We start from the raw sequence: 12429 nt of genomic DNA, 5'->3' as shown, positions 1-12429 counted from the left end.
ATTGGCCCCACCCTGGCATCTCACTGTTACTCCCGATACTGATGACAGCCATCCTGTTTGTGAGCATTTGTGTGCCTGACCCTGGGCCCAGGACTTTACACATGCAGGTCCCTGAGCCTATGGTGGTCGTGGCCCCATTTCATCTGTGCAGGAACAGGCTGCACCCAAATCACCCAGCCTGCCCTACTTAGTGTGACCTGGGGCGAATCTGACTCTTTGAAGCTCAGGGGATTCCTAGGCTGGGGGACAGCACCCTCTAGTGGAGAGGCCTCATTCCCTGGTCATTTATTCTGGCAGTTGCTGGTTGGACCTCTACCCTGAGCCATACCCCCTGCTGAGCTCATAAGACCACACAGAATTGTCCCAGCTCACTGGGCAGTGAACCCGAAGCAGAGCCTGAGCATGGCACCCTCTGCCCAGAGCCCTTTGTGGCTCCCACCTTCCTCAGGCACATCCAGTGTCCTCACCATGGCTGAAAGGTCTTACCCATCTGGTCCTCTTGACTGCCCCCATCCCCCCTGCCCAGCCTCCATGGCCTCCTTGCTCCTCAAGTGCAGAGGCCTGGCCCAGGACCTGGGCCACTCTGCTGTTCGCTTCGGGCGTCTGCAGCTTGCTCCCCCAGGTTTCTCTCTAGATACCCCGTTCTGTGTGGCTTCCGTGAGCTTCCTCTTGAAAAATGCAGCTTCCTCTGCCTTTGCTCTAACATCTAATGGACCATGTGTTTTATTCCCTTGCTCATTGTCTTCTCCCCTAGAATGTAAGCCCGTGCAGGTGAGGATTTCTGGTTTTTTTAGTGCTGAGTTCTTGATGCCTAAGATAGGACCTGGCACACAGAGGGTGCTTAATAAGTGGCACTGAATGAAAGACACCTCAGGCTGGTGTGGGGTGACTCGAGTCCCTCACTTTCTCTGATGACTCAGCCTGTGTCCTCCTTGTCCTGTGGCGTGCCCCCTCCTCCACCCTAATTCTCACCCCCCTCTATAGGATGCTCCGGAAAGATAAAGAGGAGGCAGAGGCCATCAAGCACGCCAAGGCCCTTGAGGAGGAAAAGGCCATGTACTCGGTGAGGTCTGGGCTAGAGTGGAAGGCGACAGGGTTGTGTCATAGGGAGGGCACCCCGTCACCAGTCTGGCACCCACCCTACTCCAGGGACGCCGCTCTCGACGCCAGCGGAGAGAGTTTCGGGAGAAGCGGCTGAGGGGTCGCAAGATCAGCCCACCCAGGTAGGGCTTCTCCCTGAACCCCCACCCTGCTGGCATCTGGGGGAGGGGAGCGGGGGCTTAGGGCCTGAGAAGGCTCTTTGGAGGCAGGCATTTGACTTGAGGAAAGAGTCTTTCTAGTGGGGCGATGCATGGCCTGCGTGAAGGTTTAGAGGTAGGAACGGCCTTGAGGGCCATGCGGACTCCTTTCCTTGCCAGCCGCTCCCCTCACCCTGCTGGACTGGGGGCCCTTGCCAGACTCCCAGGAGCCCATGCACAGGCGGCATGAGGCTGTCACCAGGGCGGCGGAGGAATAGAGGGCACAGGCTTTGCCCTGGACTCTCACTCAGTTCTGCTGCTTGGCTGTTTCCTGTGTTGGAGTTTGGACAAGTGACTTCCTGAACCCTCTGAGCTTCAGTTTCTTCCTTTGGAAAATGAAGCATTATCACCTACCATGAGAGAGGGCTGGGGCAGTCCCCACAGGGAGGTCTTGGGACAGGTTTGGATGAGGCAGTCTGGCTTGGAGCAGAGAGCCCAGCCTGGGTCAGGAGGCCTTGAGGAGAGGCCCGGTGCAAACCCATGCCTCTTTTTGCCACATCTCTTAAAGGAGAGTGATTGAGAGTTCCTGTAAGGCTTAAACGACTTGTAGGTTCAGGGGTTGGTGTGCGAAACATTCCTTAAAGAATAGCACCAGTTGTCACTGCTGTCAGTGGTGGCACAGAGGCACATAGAGGGTAGTGCAGGAAAGCCCAGGCTAGGTGGCTGTAGGGCCTGGGTGTGGATCCCCGTTTCCTCCTTTATGAGCTGCATGATGCTGGACAAGTGACGTCACCTCTCTGGGCTTCAGTTTCCTCAGCTGTGATAGTCTTTCTCTTCTGTTTTTTTCCAGAGACAGGGTCTTGTTCCATCACCCAGGCTGGAGTGCAGTGGTACAATCACGACTTACTGCAGCCTCAAATTCCTAGGCTCAGGCGAGCCTCCTACCTCAGTCTCCTTAGTAGCTGAGATTACTGGCATGTATCACCACTCCCAGCTAATTAAAATAAAATATGCTTTGTAGAGATGGGGTCTTGCTATGTTGCCCAGGCTGGTCTCAAACTCCTGGGTTCAAGTGATCCTCCCACTTCAGCCTCTCAAAGTGCTGGGATTACAGGTGTGAGCCACTGCATCCAGCCTATTTTTATCTTACCATCATCATCATTAGTAAACCCAGACCCAGTGAGAGCCAGAAACGAGGATTGGGAGGAGGGATACTTTCATTCTAGGGTCAGGAGGCCAAGCAGAACCAGGGTTGCTGAAGTCCAAGTTCCTCAGAGTCATCATGGGTCTAGGACATTGTGGGGTGGGGCCTAAGTTCATGCTTTGGACAAATCTGAGGTGGGGGTGGGTGGAGGAATCAAGGGAAGGCCCCCAACCTGGTCAGCAGCCCCCTTACTGTGCCAGGTGCCTAGCTTTGGGTCCTCAGGTTGGGGGACTTATCCCAAATTCATGGCCACTGAGATCTTAAGCCCGAACTTGTCCCACCCCATTCTTCTCTCTAGCTATGCCCGCCGAGACAGCCCCACCTATGACCCCTATAAGCGGTAAGTTCCTCCGGAGGACCAGGGAGTAGCAGACAGGGAGCTCCCTGATGGGGACAGGGGCGCTGAGGAGGGAATGGGAGGTTCACCCTACTAGGCCACCCCAAGACCACAGACTGCATGATATGTTCTGGGTCTAAATCATTTTTGTGTTTTCCAGATCACTGTCTTGTTTTCCCAGTTTTAAATAAAATTTTGCTTTTTTTTTTTTTTTTTTTGAGATGGAGTCTCGCTCTGTCACCCAGGCTGGAGTGCAGTGGCCCGATCTCGACTCACTGCAAGCTCCGCCTCCCGGGTTCACACCATTCTCTGGGACTACAGGTGCCCGCCACCAGGCCCAGCTAATTTTTTGTACTTTTAGTAGAGACGGGGTTTCACCGTGTTGTTAGCCAGGATGGTCTCGATCTCCTGACCTCGTGATCTGCCCGCCTCGGCCTCCCAAAGTACTGGGATTACAGGAGCCCATACCACACAAAATTTCTTTTTATATTTTAGCTTTTATTTTATTTTTCTGATTTATTTATTTATTTGTTTTTAAATTTTTTTTTTTTTTTGAGACGGAGTCTCACTGTGTCGCCTAGGCTGGAGTGCAGTGGCCGGATCTCAGCTCTCACTGCAGCCTGCCTCCGGTTCACTTTACCCCTGCCTCAGCCTCCCGAGTAGCTGGGACTACATACCACCGGGCTAGTTTTTGTATTTTAGTAGAGACTGGTTTCACCTGCAGCAGCCAGGATGGTCTCGGGACTCCTGACCTCGATCCGGGCCTGCCTCGGCCTCCCAAAGTGTTGGGATTTATAGGTTTGAGCCATCACACCGCCACTTTTTTTTTTTTGAGACGAGTCTTGCTCTTGTCACCCAGGCTAGAGTGATAAGTCGGCTCACTGTAAGCTCCACCTCCCAGGTTTACCCATTCTCCTGCCTCAGCCTCCCAAGTAGTTGGGACTACAGGCCTGCCACCTCGCCTCGCTAGTTTTTTTGTATTTTTTAGTAGAGATGGGGTTTCACCGTGTTAGCCAGGGTGGTCTTGATCTCCTGACCTCGTGATCCGCCCGTCTCGGCCTCCCAAAGTGCTGGGATTACAGGCTTGAGCCACCGTGCCCGGCCCTATTTTTCTGATTTAAATACAACGCAGTCTTATGGTAAAAAATGATCAAATATGGCAAAACAGTGTGACTGAGAAATCAAGTCACTTTAATCTCAATTTCCAGAAGTGGCCAGTGGGAAATAACGGGCACTCAGTAGCACCGCTGGGCACAGGTGCTTGTCTCGTGGGTGAAAGAGTGATTGGAGCAGGGATTTTGAGAGGGACCAAGCTCAGTGTGATCCCAGTCCCCCTCATCCAAGCTCTATAGCTCTCTGAAGCCCAGTTCCGTCTTTGGAATGGGGGTGGGAATGGGATCTTCCTCATGGGGCTGTGGGTCGAGATTAGATAAGGTGTGAATGGCTTCTGGGGAAATAAAAGGTGTAGGTTAGTGCTCCATACATGGGAGTGTTGGATATCAGGTACCTTCTTTTTATTTTTAAAATTTTATGTATTAAAAAACTTTTTTTGTTCTTAAAAAAAATTGAGATAGGGTCTGACCAGGCTGGTTTTGAACTCCTGGTCTCAAGCAGTCCTCCCACCTGGGCTTCCCAAAGTGCTGGGATTACAGGCATGAGCCACCACACCTGGCCACTTTTTTTATTTTACTAAAATGGAATTGCACCACACTCAGTGTTTTAGAACTCGCTTTTTCCTCCCAGATTATCCATGTTTCTTTTGAGTAAAACTTTTCTGTGTTTTGTGCAGAGATCTGCTTATCTTTTTTTTTGAGGGGGGACGGAGTCTCGCTGTGTTGCCCAGGCTGGTGGGCAGTAGTGTGATCTGGACTCACTGCAACCTCTGCCTCCCAGGTTCAAGCAGTTATCGTGCCCTCAGCCTCCTGAGTAGCTGGAATTACAGGTGCGTGCCACCATGCCCGGCTAATTTTTTTGTGTTTTTTGTAGAGACGGGGTTTCACCTTGTTGGCCGGGCTGGTCTCAAACTCCTGGTCTCAAGTGATCCGCCTGCCTGGGCCTCCGAGAATGCTGGGATTACAGGTGTGAGCCACCACGCCCGGCCTGCTCATCCATTTTTCATAGCCACATAAAATCAGAGCAGTTGTCTGTCATTGTCCTTCCTGGTTATTTAGCAAAGGCTGCATGGTTGTGAGTCAAGTCCTTGTCCAGAGCTGGGTCTTCAGTGCCCTCCAGGCTCCATCCACCCGCCTGGCTTCCCGGGTCGCTCTGGCCCGCGCTGGCGCTGCTGTTGCTCTGCTGTGTGTGCTGTTCCCGGAGAGGCTCCGGGAACCTGGACTAGTGAGCCTCCTCCTCCCTACCCGTAGGTCACCGTCAGAGTCCAGCTCGGAGTCCCGCTCCCGCTCCCGCTCCCCGACCCCGGGCCGCGAGGAGAAGATCACGTTCATCACCAGTTTTGGAGGCAGCGATGAGGAGGCAGCCGCAGCTGCTGCTGCCGCAGCCGCATCAGGGGTCGCCACAGGGAAGCCCCCCGCACCTCCCCAGCCTGGCGGCCCCGCCCCAGGACGTAATGCCAGCGCCCGGTCGGTAACGCTCACGCCGCCCGCCCTACGCCCCGGTCACCATGGGGGGGACCCGGGGCAGAGGGGGGCCGCGGCTCAGGCCTGCGCTGACCGGCCCTCCGTGCCCCGCCTGCAGCCGCCGCTCCTCCTCCTCCTCCTCCTCCTCTTCCGCCTCGAGGACCTCCAGCTCCCGCTCCAGCTCTCGCTCCAGCTCCCGCTCACGCCGTGGCGGGGGCTACTACCGTTCCGGCCGCCACGCGCGCTCCCGGTCCCGCTCCTGGTCCCGCTCCCGTTCCCGCTCCCGGCGCTACTCCCGGTCCCGTAGCCGTGGCCGCCGGCACTCAGGTGGGGGCTCCCGAGACGGACACCGCTACTCCCGCTCGCCCGCCCGGCGTGGTGGTTACGGGCCCCGGCGCAGAAGCAGGTATGTGCGGCTGGGCGTGGGCGGGAGAGGCTGGGGGGCGCGGGCTTCGAACTTGGGGAGAAGGTGCTCAGAGGGAGGAAACCTGGCCACCTGGCTCAGAGAACACCCCATCTGAGGTGACAGGCACAGGCCACTGCTCTTCGGCAGGAAGCCCTTGGTTGGAAAGGGCAAGGCATGGGTGTTTGCGTACGCATCGTGGTGGCAGTGGAGGTGGAGCCCAGCCCGTTTTCCACAGCAGGGTGTAGAGAGGAGACTGCATCTCTCTCTCTCCTCAGGAGACTGTCTTTGCTGTCAGGGGTTCCAGGTCGAGGGGAATAGAAGCGCATGGACGCTCCAGGGTATTCTGTAGCTTGAAGGGACGGGTCCCGGTCTTGAGGGCTGGGAAACCCCTTGGTGGGGGTGCGTTCCTGTGTGGCCAGGAGCGGGTGGGGAAGCGGGTGGAAAAAATCAAGACAGCTCATTGGCCTGGCGCGGTGGCTCACACCTGTAATCCCAGCACTTTGGGAGGCTGAGGCAGACAGATCTCCTGAGCTCAGGAGTTCGAGACCACCCTGGGCAACATGGTGAAAACCCGTCTCTACTAAAATAGAAAAAATTAGGCCAGGCGCGGTGTTTCACGCCTGTAATCCCAGAACTTTGAACCCAGGAAGCAGAGGTTGCAATGAGCTGAGATCGTGCTACTGCACTTCAGCCTGGTGACAGAGCGAGACTCCGTCTCAAAAAAAAAAAAAAAAAAATAGCTGGGCATGGTGGCGTGCGCCTGTAGTCCCAGCTATGTAGGAGGCTGAGGCACAAGAATTGCTTGAACCCCGCAAGCGGAGGTTGCAGTGAGCTAAGATTGTGCCACTGCACCCCAACTTGGGCTACAGAATGAGACTGCGTCTCAAGGCAAAAAAAAAGACATTTCATTTTGGAGAACACACGATGAGAGAGGCCAGCTCTAGGGATGGTTTAGAAAATAAAAGTCACCTGGAGACTGGTCCACCCCCTTCCGGTCTCCTTGCCTGTTGGGGTCAGGACTGCTCTTGGAAGGGCAGCGACGCTGGGTCGGTGGGAGCATAGCCTGCAGGGCACCTGCCCAAGTGTAGAGTCCCTGGGCCTCTGCTTCTGTAAAATTGCAATAATAGCATCCGCTTCTCTGGGCTGTTAGAGGTGTAACAGGTAAACCCATGTAAGGTGTTTAGGACAGGGCTGGTGCTGTCTAAGTGCCGTTAATATCGTCAGCATCATTACTTGCATTATTGTAGCACTGATCACCATGTCAGCTGCCTGTAGGGTCTGGCAGGTAAAGTAGAGGGGCCAGGTAGAGATCCTGCTGACCTGGCAAGCACGTGTTCCCTCCAGTGGGGGCGTTGACCGCTCAGCAGCAGGTCTAGTGTCACCTAGTCTTTCTAGTTCTCAGGAGAAGTTGAGGGTCTGGATTTTTAGAGGATAGCTCTTATTTTCTTTCCTTTGTTTTGAGACAGAGTCTTGCTGTGTCACCCAGGCTGGAGTGCAGTGGCGCGATCTCGGCTCACTGCAACCTCCACCTCTTGGGTTCAAGTGATTCTCCTGCCGCAGCCTCCCAAGTAGCTGGAATTACAGGCGCACACCACCACGCCCGGCTAATTTTTGTATTTCTAGTAGAGACTGGGTTTCACTATGTTGGCCGGGCTGGTCTTGAACTCCTGACCTTGTGATCCACCCACCTTGGCCTCCCAAAGTGCTGGGATTACAGGCGTGAGCCACCGCTCCTGGCCCTTGTTTTCTTAATAATGACAACAAATTTTAATTTTATAAAAATTTCATTCAAAAATTAGCCGGGCATGGTGGTGCACGTCTGTAATCTCAGCTACTCGGGAGGCTGAGGCAGGAAAATTGCTTGAACCCAGGAGGCAGAAGTTGCGGTGAGCCGAGCTGTTGCACCACTGCACTCTAGCCTGGGTGACAGACTCCATCTCAAAAAAAAAAAAAAAAAGAGAGCCCAAGCAGAGTTAGTGTGTGGCCCAGAATTGGCTTCCGGGTCATATATTCCTTGTAGCTTACCCAGAGCAATGACAGGAGAAAGACTTGGAGGGCAGGTGGGACCTGGGCACATCTTGCATGCCAGCCTGAGAGTGTCCGGAGCAGGGAGAGGATGGGGTTCCACATCCCCAGATTGGAACTTGTGGGTCTGTGCTGAGAATGGTGGAGGACAAGGGATGGTCCCCACTGCTGTCAAGACCCTGGACACAAGCAGGGTGAGGAGGTGGGTGAGGGTGTAGATGAGGTCACCGTGGAACACCATTGTGCCTGAGCTGGACACGGCTCATAAAGGGGGAGCCAGCCATCCCTCCCAGAGCTCCCCTCCCGAGAAGTTGGCAAGTGGGTATCTAGTGAGGGAGAGGTGACACGGGCCAGGCAGGGCTCATGATGGCAGGACTGCCCTTAGGCTGAGTGTATCTAGAACGCCATCTCTGTAGCCAGAGGGAGGCCAGAGTGCCGCTTCGGGACATTTCTGAGAGAGAGTAGCAGGAGAGGAGAGTCAAGCCCGTCACCCTGGGCCTTGCAGGAAGGAGGACTGTGGATCTGAAGCCAGGGTGGGGTGCGGTTGGGGTCCCTGGAGCCTCACAGTCCTCCCGCCCTGCTGCATCCCCAGGAGCCGCTCCCACTCAGGGGACCGCTACAGGCGGGGTGGCCGGGGCCTCAGGCACCACAGCAGTAGCCGCAGCCGCAGCAGCTGGTCCCTCAGTCCGTCCCGCAGTCGCAGCCTGACTCACAGCCGCAGCCACAGCCCCAGCCCCAGCCAGAGCCGTAGCCGCAGCCGCAGCCGCAGCCGCAGCCAGAGCCCCTCGCCATCACCCGCAAGAGAGAAGCTGACCAGGCCGGCCGCGTCCCCTGCTGTGGGCGAGAAGCTGAAAAAGTGAGCAGGGCGGGTCTGGAGGAAGAGGGCTGCCAACCTCAGGTGGGGAGGGCGAACGTCACTGTTTTCTTTTTGGGGAAACAGCCCTACCCCAGGAGGTCCGGGGGCCGGGGTATGGCCCTGGCCTGGGAGGGTGGATTTCAGGGGGACACAGCCCTGGCCTGGGGGGTCTGAGGAGGACACACCAAATCCTAGAGGATCTGCACAGTCAGAACCTTGTCCTTGATGAGGGTCAGAAGGGAACAGGGCCCAGTCTTACAGGTTCTGTGGGGTCTGAGAGGGACATGGTTGCACCCTGGGGCCTCAGAAGGCCCATGCCTTGGCCACCTGATCTGAGGGCAGTGCTGAGGCTGGGGTCAGAGGTGGCAGCTGTCCTTTCCCCCTCCCAACCATGTCCTCTGGCCCTGCCCCCACCCAGGACCGAACCTGCCGCTGGTAAAGAGACAGGAGCTGCCAAAGTCAGTAAGAATTTGGAACTCGCCCGTCTAATTCCCGTCAGCAGCAGTGCCCAAGAGCTGGGCCTGGTGGGCCTGCAGGGGGGCCCGGGTGGGCTGGGAGATCCAGCCCCAGGGACTGGGAGGGGAGCGGGGGAAGGGTCTGCCCCCATGAGAACCATATCCCTCTTCCCTCCTCACTGTACACTGGGGCTCCATCTGTCACTGAGCCTCTGGGAGCTTCAGGGCTGTCCACAGCCTGCCCCTCCTCCCCACGTCGTTCCCCCCCCCCCCCCGCCCCAAAAGCCCCAGGCTCTTGGCTGAGGTGGGTTGTGGGAGCTCTGGGACACCCACCCCCTCTCCCACCTCTTCTCCCCCCTCCCCAGCCCAAGCTGACGCCTCAGGAGAAGCTGAAACTGAGGATGCAGAAGGCGCTGAACAGGCAGTGTATGTTCTGCCCCGTCCCTCCAGGGTTTCACAGCTCTTCCCCTTGGCAGTGGGAGCAAGGAGACCCAGCACTACCTCGGGAGGCCTGGCCCTTCCCTGGAGAGTCTGCGCAGGCGCGGAGGTGCTCTGGGGGAGGAGTGGGTTTGCATCAGTTACGCTGCCGCTATGCTGAGGCCTTTGCAGTCAGGTTGACCTGTCTGAGCTCAGCTTCCTCGTTTTAGAGAGTGGGGCTCTTGCCGGGCGCGGTGGGCTCACGCCTATAATCCCAGTACTTTGGGAGGCCGAGGTGGGTGGATCACGAAGTCAGGAGATCGAGACCATCCTGGCTAACACGGTGAAACCCTGTCTCTACTAAAAATACAAAAAATTAGCCAGGCATGGTGGCGGGCTCCTGTAATCCCAGCTACTGGGGAGGCTGAGGCAGGAAAATGGTGTGAACCCAGGAGGCGGAGCTTGCAGTGACCTGAGATCGCAGCCTGGGCGACAGAGGGAGAGTCCATCTCAAAAAAAAAAAAAAGAGAGCGGGGCTCTTAAGGGCACCCCTCAGCCACCGTGTATCTTCCTCCCTACAGTCAAGGCGGATAAGAAGGCGGCACAGGAGAAGATGATCCAGCAGGAGCATGAGCGGCAGGTGAAGTGGGGAAGGGAGGGCTGGGGTGGTGGGTGGGTGCTGGCCTGGCCACGTCCTCATAGCCCTGTCTGCTGCAGGAGCGGGAAGACGAGCTTCGAGCCATGGCCCGCAAGATCCGGATGAAGTAAGACCTTGCCCCTCCCTGTCCCATAGCCACACCTCCTGCTCCTGGGCTTCCTGGCCTTCCCACCACGGGCTCTTGGCTCGAGCCCTGCCCAGCTCCCTGTGGGTGGATGAAAGGCAGAGCCCTGCCTGGCCCTCAGGGCTGTGCCCCACCGCTTCTCTCCTCCTGAATTTCCTCCCTCCATTTCGGCCTGCCTCCCCCCACCGCAACCTCGTCCCAGCTCTTCCAGCCTCCAAGTGCCAGTCACCTTTGCTGTTCTGTTGGCCTGGCAAGCTGTTCCTGATACCCCTTACCCATCCACCCACTGCCATGGGTCTTTCTCCTGTCCCAGCCTGTTTGTTCATCTCCTAAGTGGAGACAGAGTCATTGTCCCACCTCACAGGCTGTTGGGGGGATTTGACAAGATCAAGGCCAGGCACGGAGAAGGCACCCAGTAGATGTAGCCATTGGGTTGCCAAGCCTGGCCACTGTGACGGAGACCATTTCAACCCTCAGTGTGTGCAGTTGCCCCAGTGCGGCAGGAAATGATGGAACTATCCTGCCTCCCTCTGTTCACAAGGCTTTCCTAGGAAGGGGGCTGGGATTCCAGTCAGCTCCGCCAGCTGGGGTCCCTCTGAACCTCGGGCCCCCTTTCCAAGCAGGGATTGGTGGCAGTACCGGCCCCCTTGGTTTATTGTCTTTCTCAGATAGGGTGTCGGAAGCACCCGCCCTCCCTGAGTTCAGTGTGTCCAGTGTTCTCGGCCAGATGCTAACGCCATGCCTTTGCAGGGAGCGGGAACGCCGAGAGAAGGAGAGAGAAGAGTGGGAACGCCAGTACAGCCGGCAGAGTCGCTCACCCTCCCCCCGATACAGTGAGTGTCCCCACCTGGCTGGAGGGCTCTGGGGCTTTAAAGAAAAGTGTCAGGCAGGGTTACAAAAAAAAATAGTTCCACATTAGCCTTCCAGAAATGAAAGCTCTTAAGACACACACGTGTACACACACATTGCTTTAGTCACAAGGTGACTGCAGAAATTAGAAGTGCTCATTCCGGCATGGGCTGGTGAGGGGCACAAATTGCAGCCACTGGACTCTCTGGAAATGTCCCCTCATTTGGAGACAACCCCTGAAGTTGTTTTAAGGATCTCACCCCAGGTCAAGGAAGAGGCCCTGACCCTGGATGTTTGCTCGCTCTTCATCTGCTCTTTTCTTTCCAGGTCGAGAATATAGCTCTTCTCGAAGGTAAGGAAGCCCATGACCCTCCACTTTCTGGGAAGTGACACTTGTCCTTTGATGGGAGGTCCTGGCTCTCATTCCTCCAGCCTCACCCTGTACCCACCTCCAGTTGGAGGGGCTGGTCTCATCCCTTGGGGAACATCCCTTCCTCTACAGACAAGTGCCCCGATCACTGAAGCCTCCATGGCCCCAGCTGTGTTGATGTGTGTACACCCCATTCTCACGGCCCTCCCTTTCTCTTTCCAGGCGCTCAAGGTCCCGATCCCGAAGCCCCCATTACCGACATTAGGCAGAAGAGGGAGGGGTGGGGAGGACAAGGGGGTGGGGTAAGGGGCTTAAGCTGTGATGCTGCTGGTTTTATCTCTAGTGAAATAAAGTCAAAAGTTATTTAATTCCTGTCACCTGCCTCAGTGTCATCTGTGTGGTTGGTGCAGGGCTCTCCCACCCCAGGGCCCACTGGCCAGCAGAGCCAGCTGGGAGGGCGCTTGGGTTTACCGGCCAGGTGCCATTGCTTCCTATGTGGCACATCTTGCCCACATCTGATGGCTAAGTGGCAGGCCCCTGTTCATCAGAACCTGCCATGGCTCAGTGAGGCCTGCTCAGGCCAGGGCACAGTCCCAAGGGAGAGGGCCCAGACCTGCCCGCAGGTGTGGACACAGGGTGTCGGCCCAGCATGTCCCACATGGGCCCCTTTGCCTGGGGCCTCTGGCGACAGGTCCAGGCCTCTCCCCACCCTCGCCTTGGCCCCTGCCCTGGCCTCGCCCGCACCAGGAACTGGGAGTGCGGCTTTCTGTGCCAATCCTGCGGCGCCGCAGGCACTGGGGGCTGGCCGTTCCCTCACCCCCTCACTCCAAACCGGTCTGTCCAGCCGTCCACCCCAAGGAGGGGAAGCCTCCTGCCCCACCTCAGCACCCCAAGAAAGCCAGAGTCCAAACGGG

General features: G+C 56.9%; 1 protein-coding gene across 3 annotated transcripts in view; it reads left to right on the top strand.

Moving 5' to 3' along the window:
• CLASRP (CLK4 associating serine/arginine rich protein) overlaps window positions 1-11892 on the top strand; it is a 33141-nt gene extending 21249 nt beyond the window's left edge. The window contains exons 9-21 of one of the 3 annotated variants that reach the window (XR_641011.3): window positions 985-1063; window positions 1150-1223; window positions 2741-2782; window positions 5143-5358; window positions 5474-5761; window positions 8379-8642; window positions 9061-9104; window positions 9463-9523; window positions 10096-10154; window positions 10232-10278; window positions 11047-11129; window positions 11473-11497; window positions 11738-11892. Coding sequence is in view for 2 of the 3 variants with exons in the window: in XM_009194711.3 (XP_009192975.1) it covers window positions 985-1063; window positions 1150-1223; window positions 2741-2782; window positions 5143-5358; window positions 5474-5761; window positions 8379-8642; window positions 9061-9166; window positions 9463-9523; window positions 10096-10154; window positions 10232-10278; window positions 11047-11129; window positions 11473-11497; window positions 11738-11780 (1387 nt within the window). In the remaining variant the exon portion in view is untranslated. Of the gene's footprint in view, window positions 1-984; window positions 1064-1149; window positions 1224-2740; window positions 2783-5142; window positions 5359-5473; window positions 5762-8378; window positions 8643-9060; window positions 9167-9462; window positions 9524-10095; window positions 10155-10231; window positions 10279-11046; window positions 11130-11472; window positions 11498-11737 lie in introns of all 3 variants that reach the window. The other 2 variants (XM_003915695.4, XM_009194711.3) reach the window with 2 other exon arrangements.
• Window positions 11893-12429: the final 537 nt, after the last annotated feature.

The sequence above is a fragment of the Papio anubis genome, chromosome 20, assembly GCF_008728515.1.
Source record: "Papio anubis isolate 15944 chromosome 20, Panubis1.0, whole genome shotgun sequence".
NCBI classification, from domain to species: Eukaryota; Metazoa; Chordata; class Mammalia; order Primates; family Cercopithecidae; genus Papio; species Papio anubis.
Note: the sequence above shows the minus strand (reverse complement) of the source record. Positions and strands in the feature narration are given on the sequence as shown.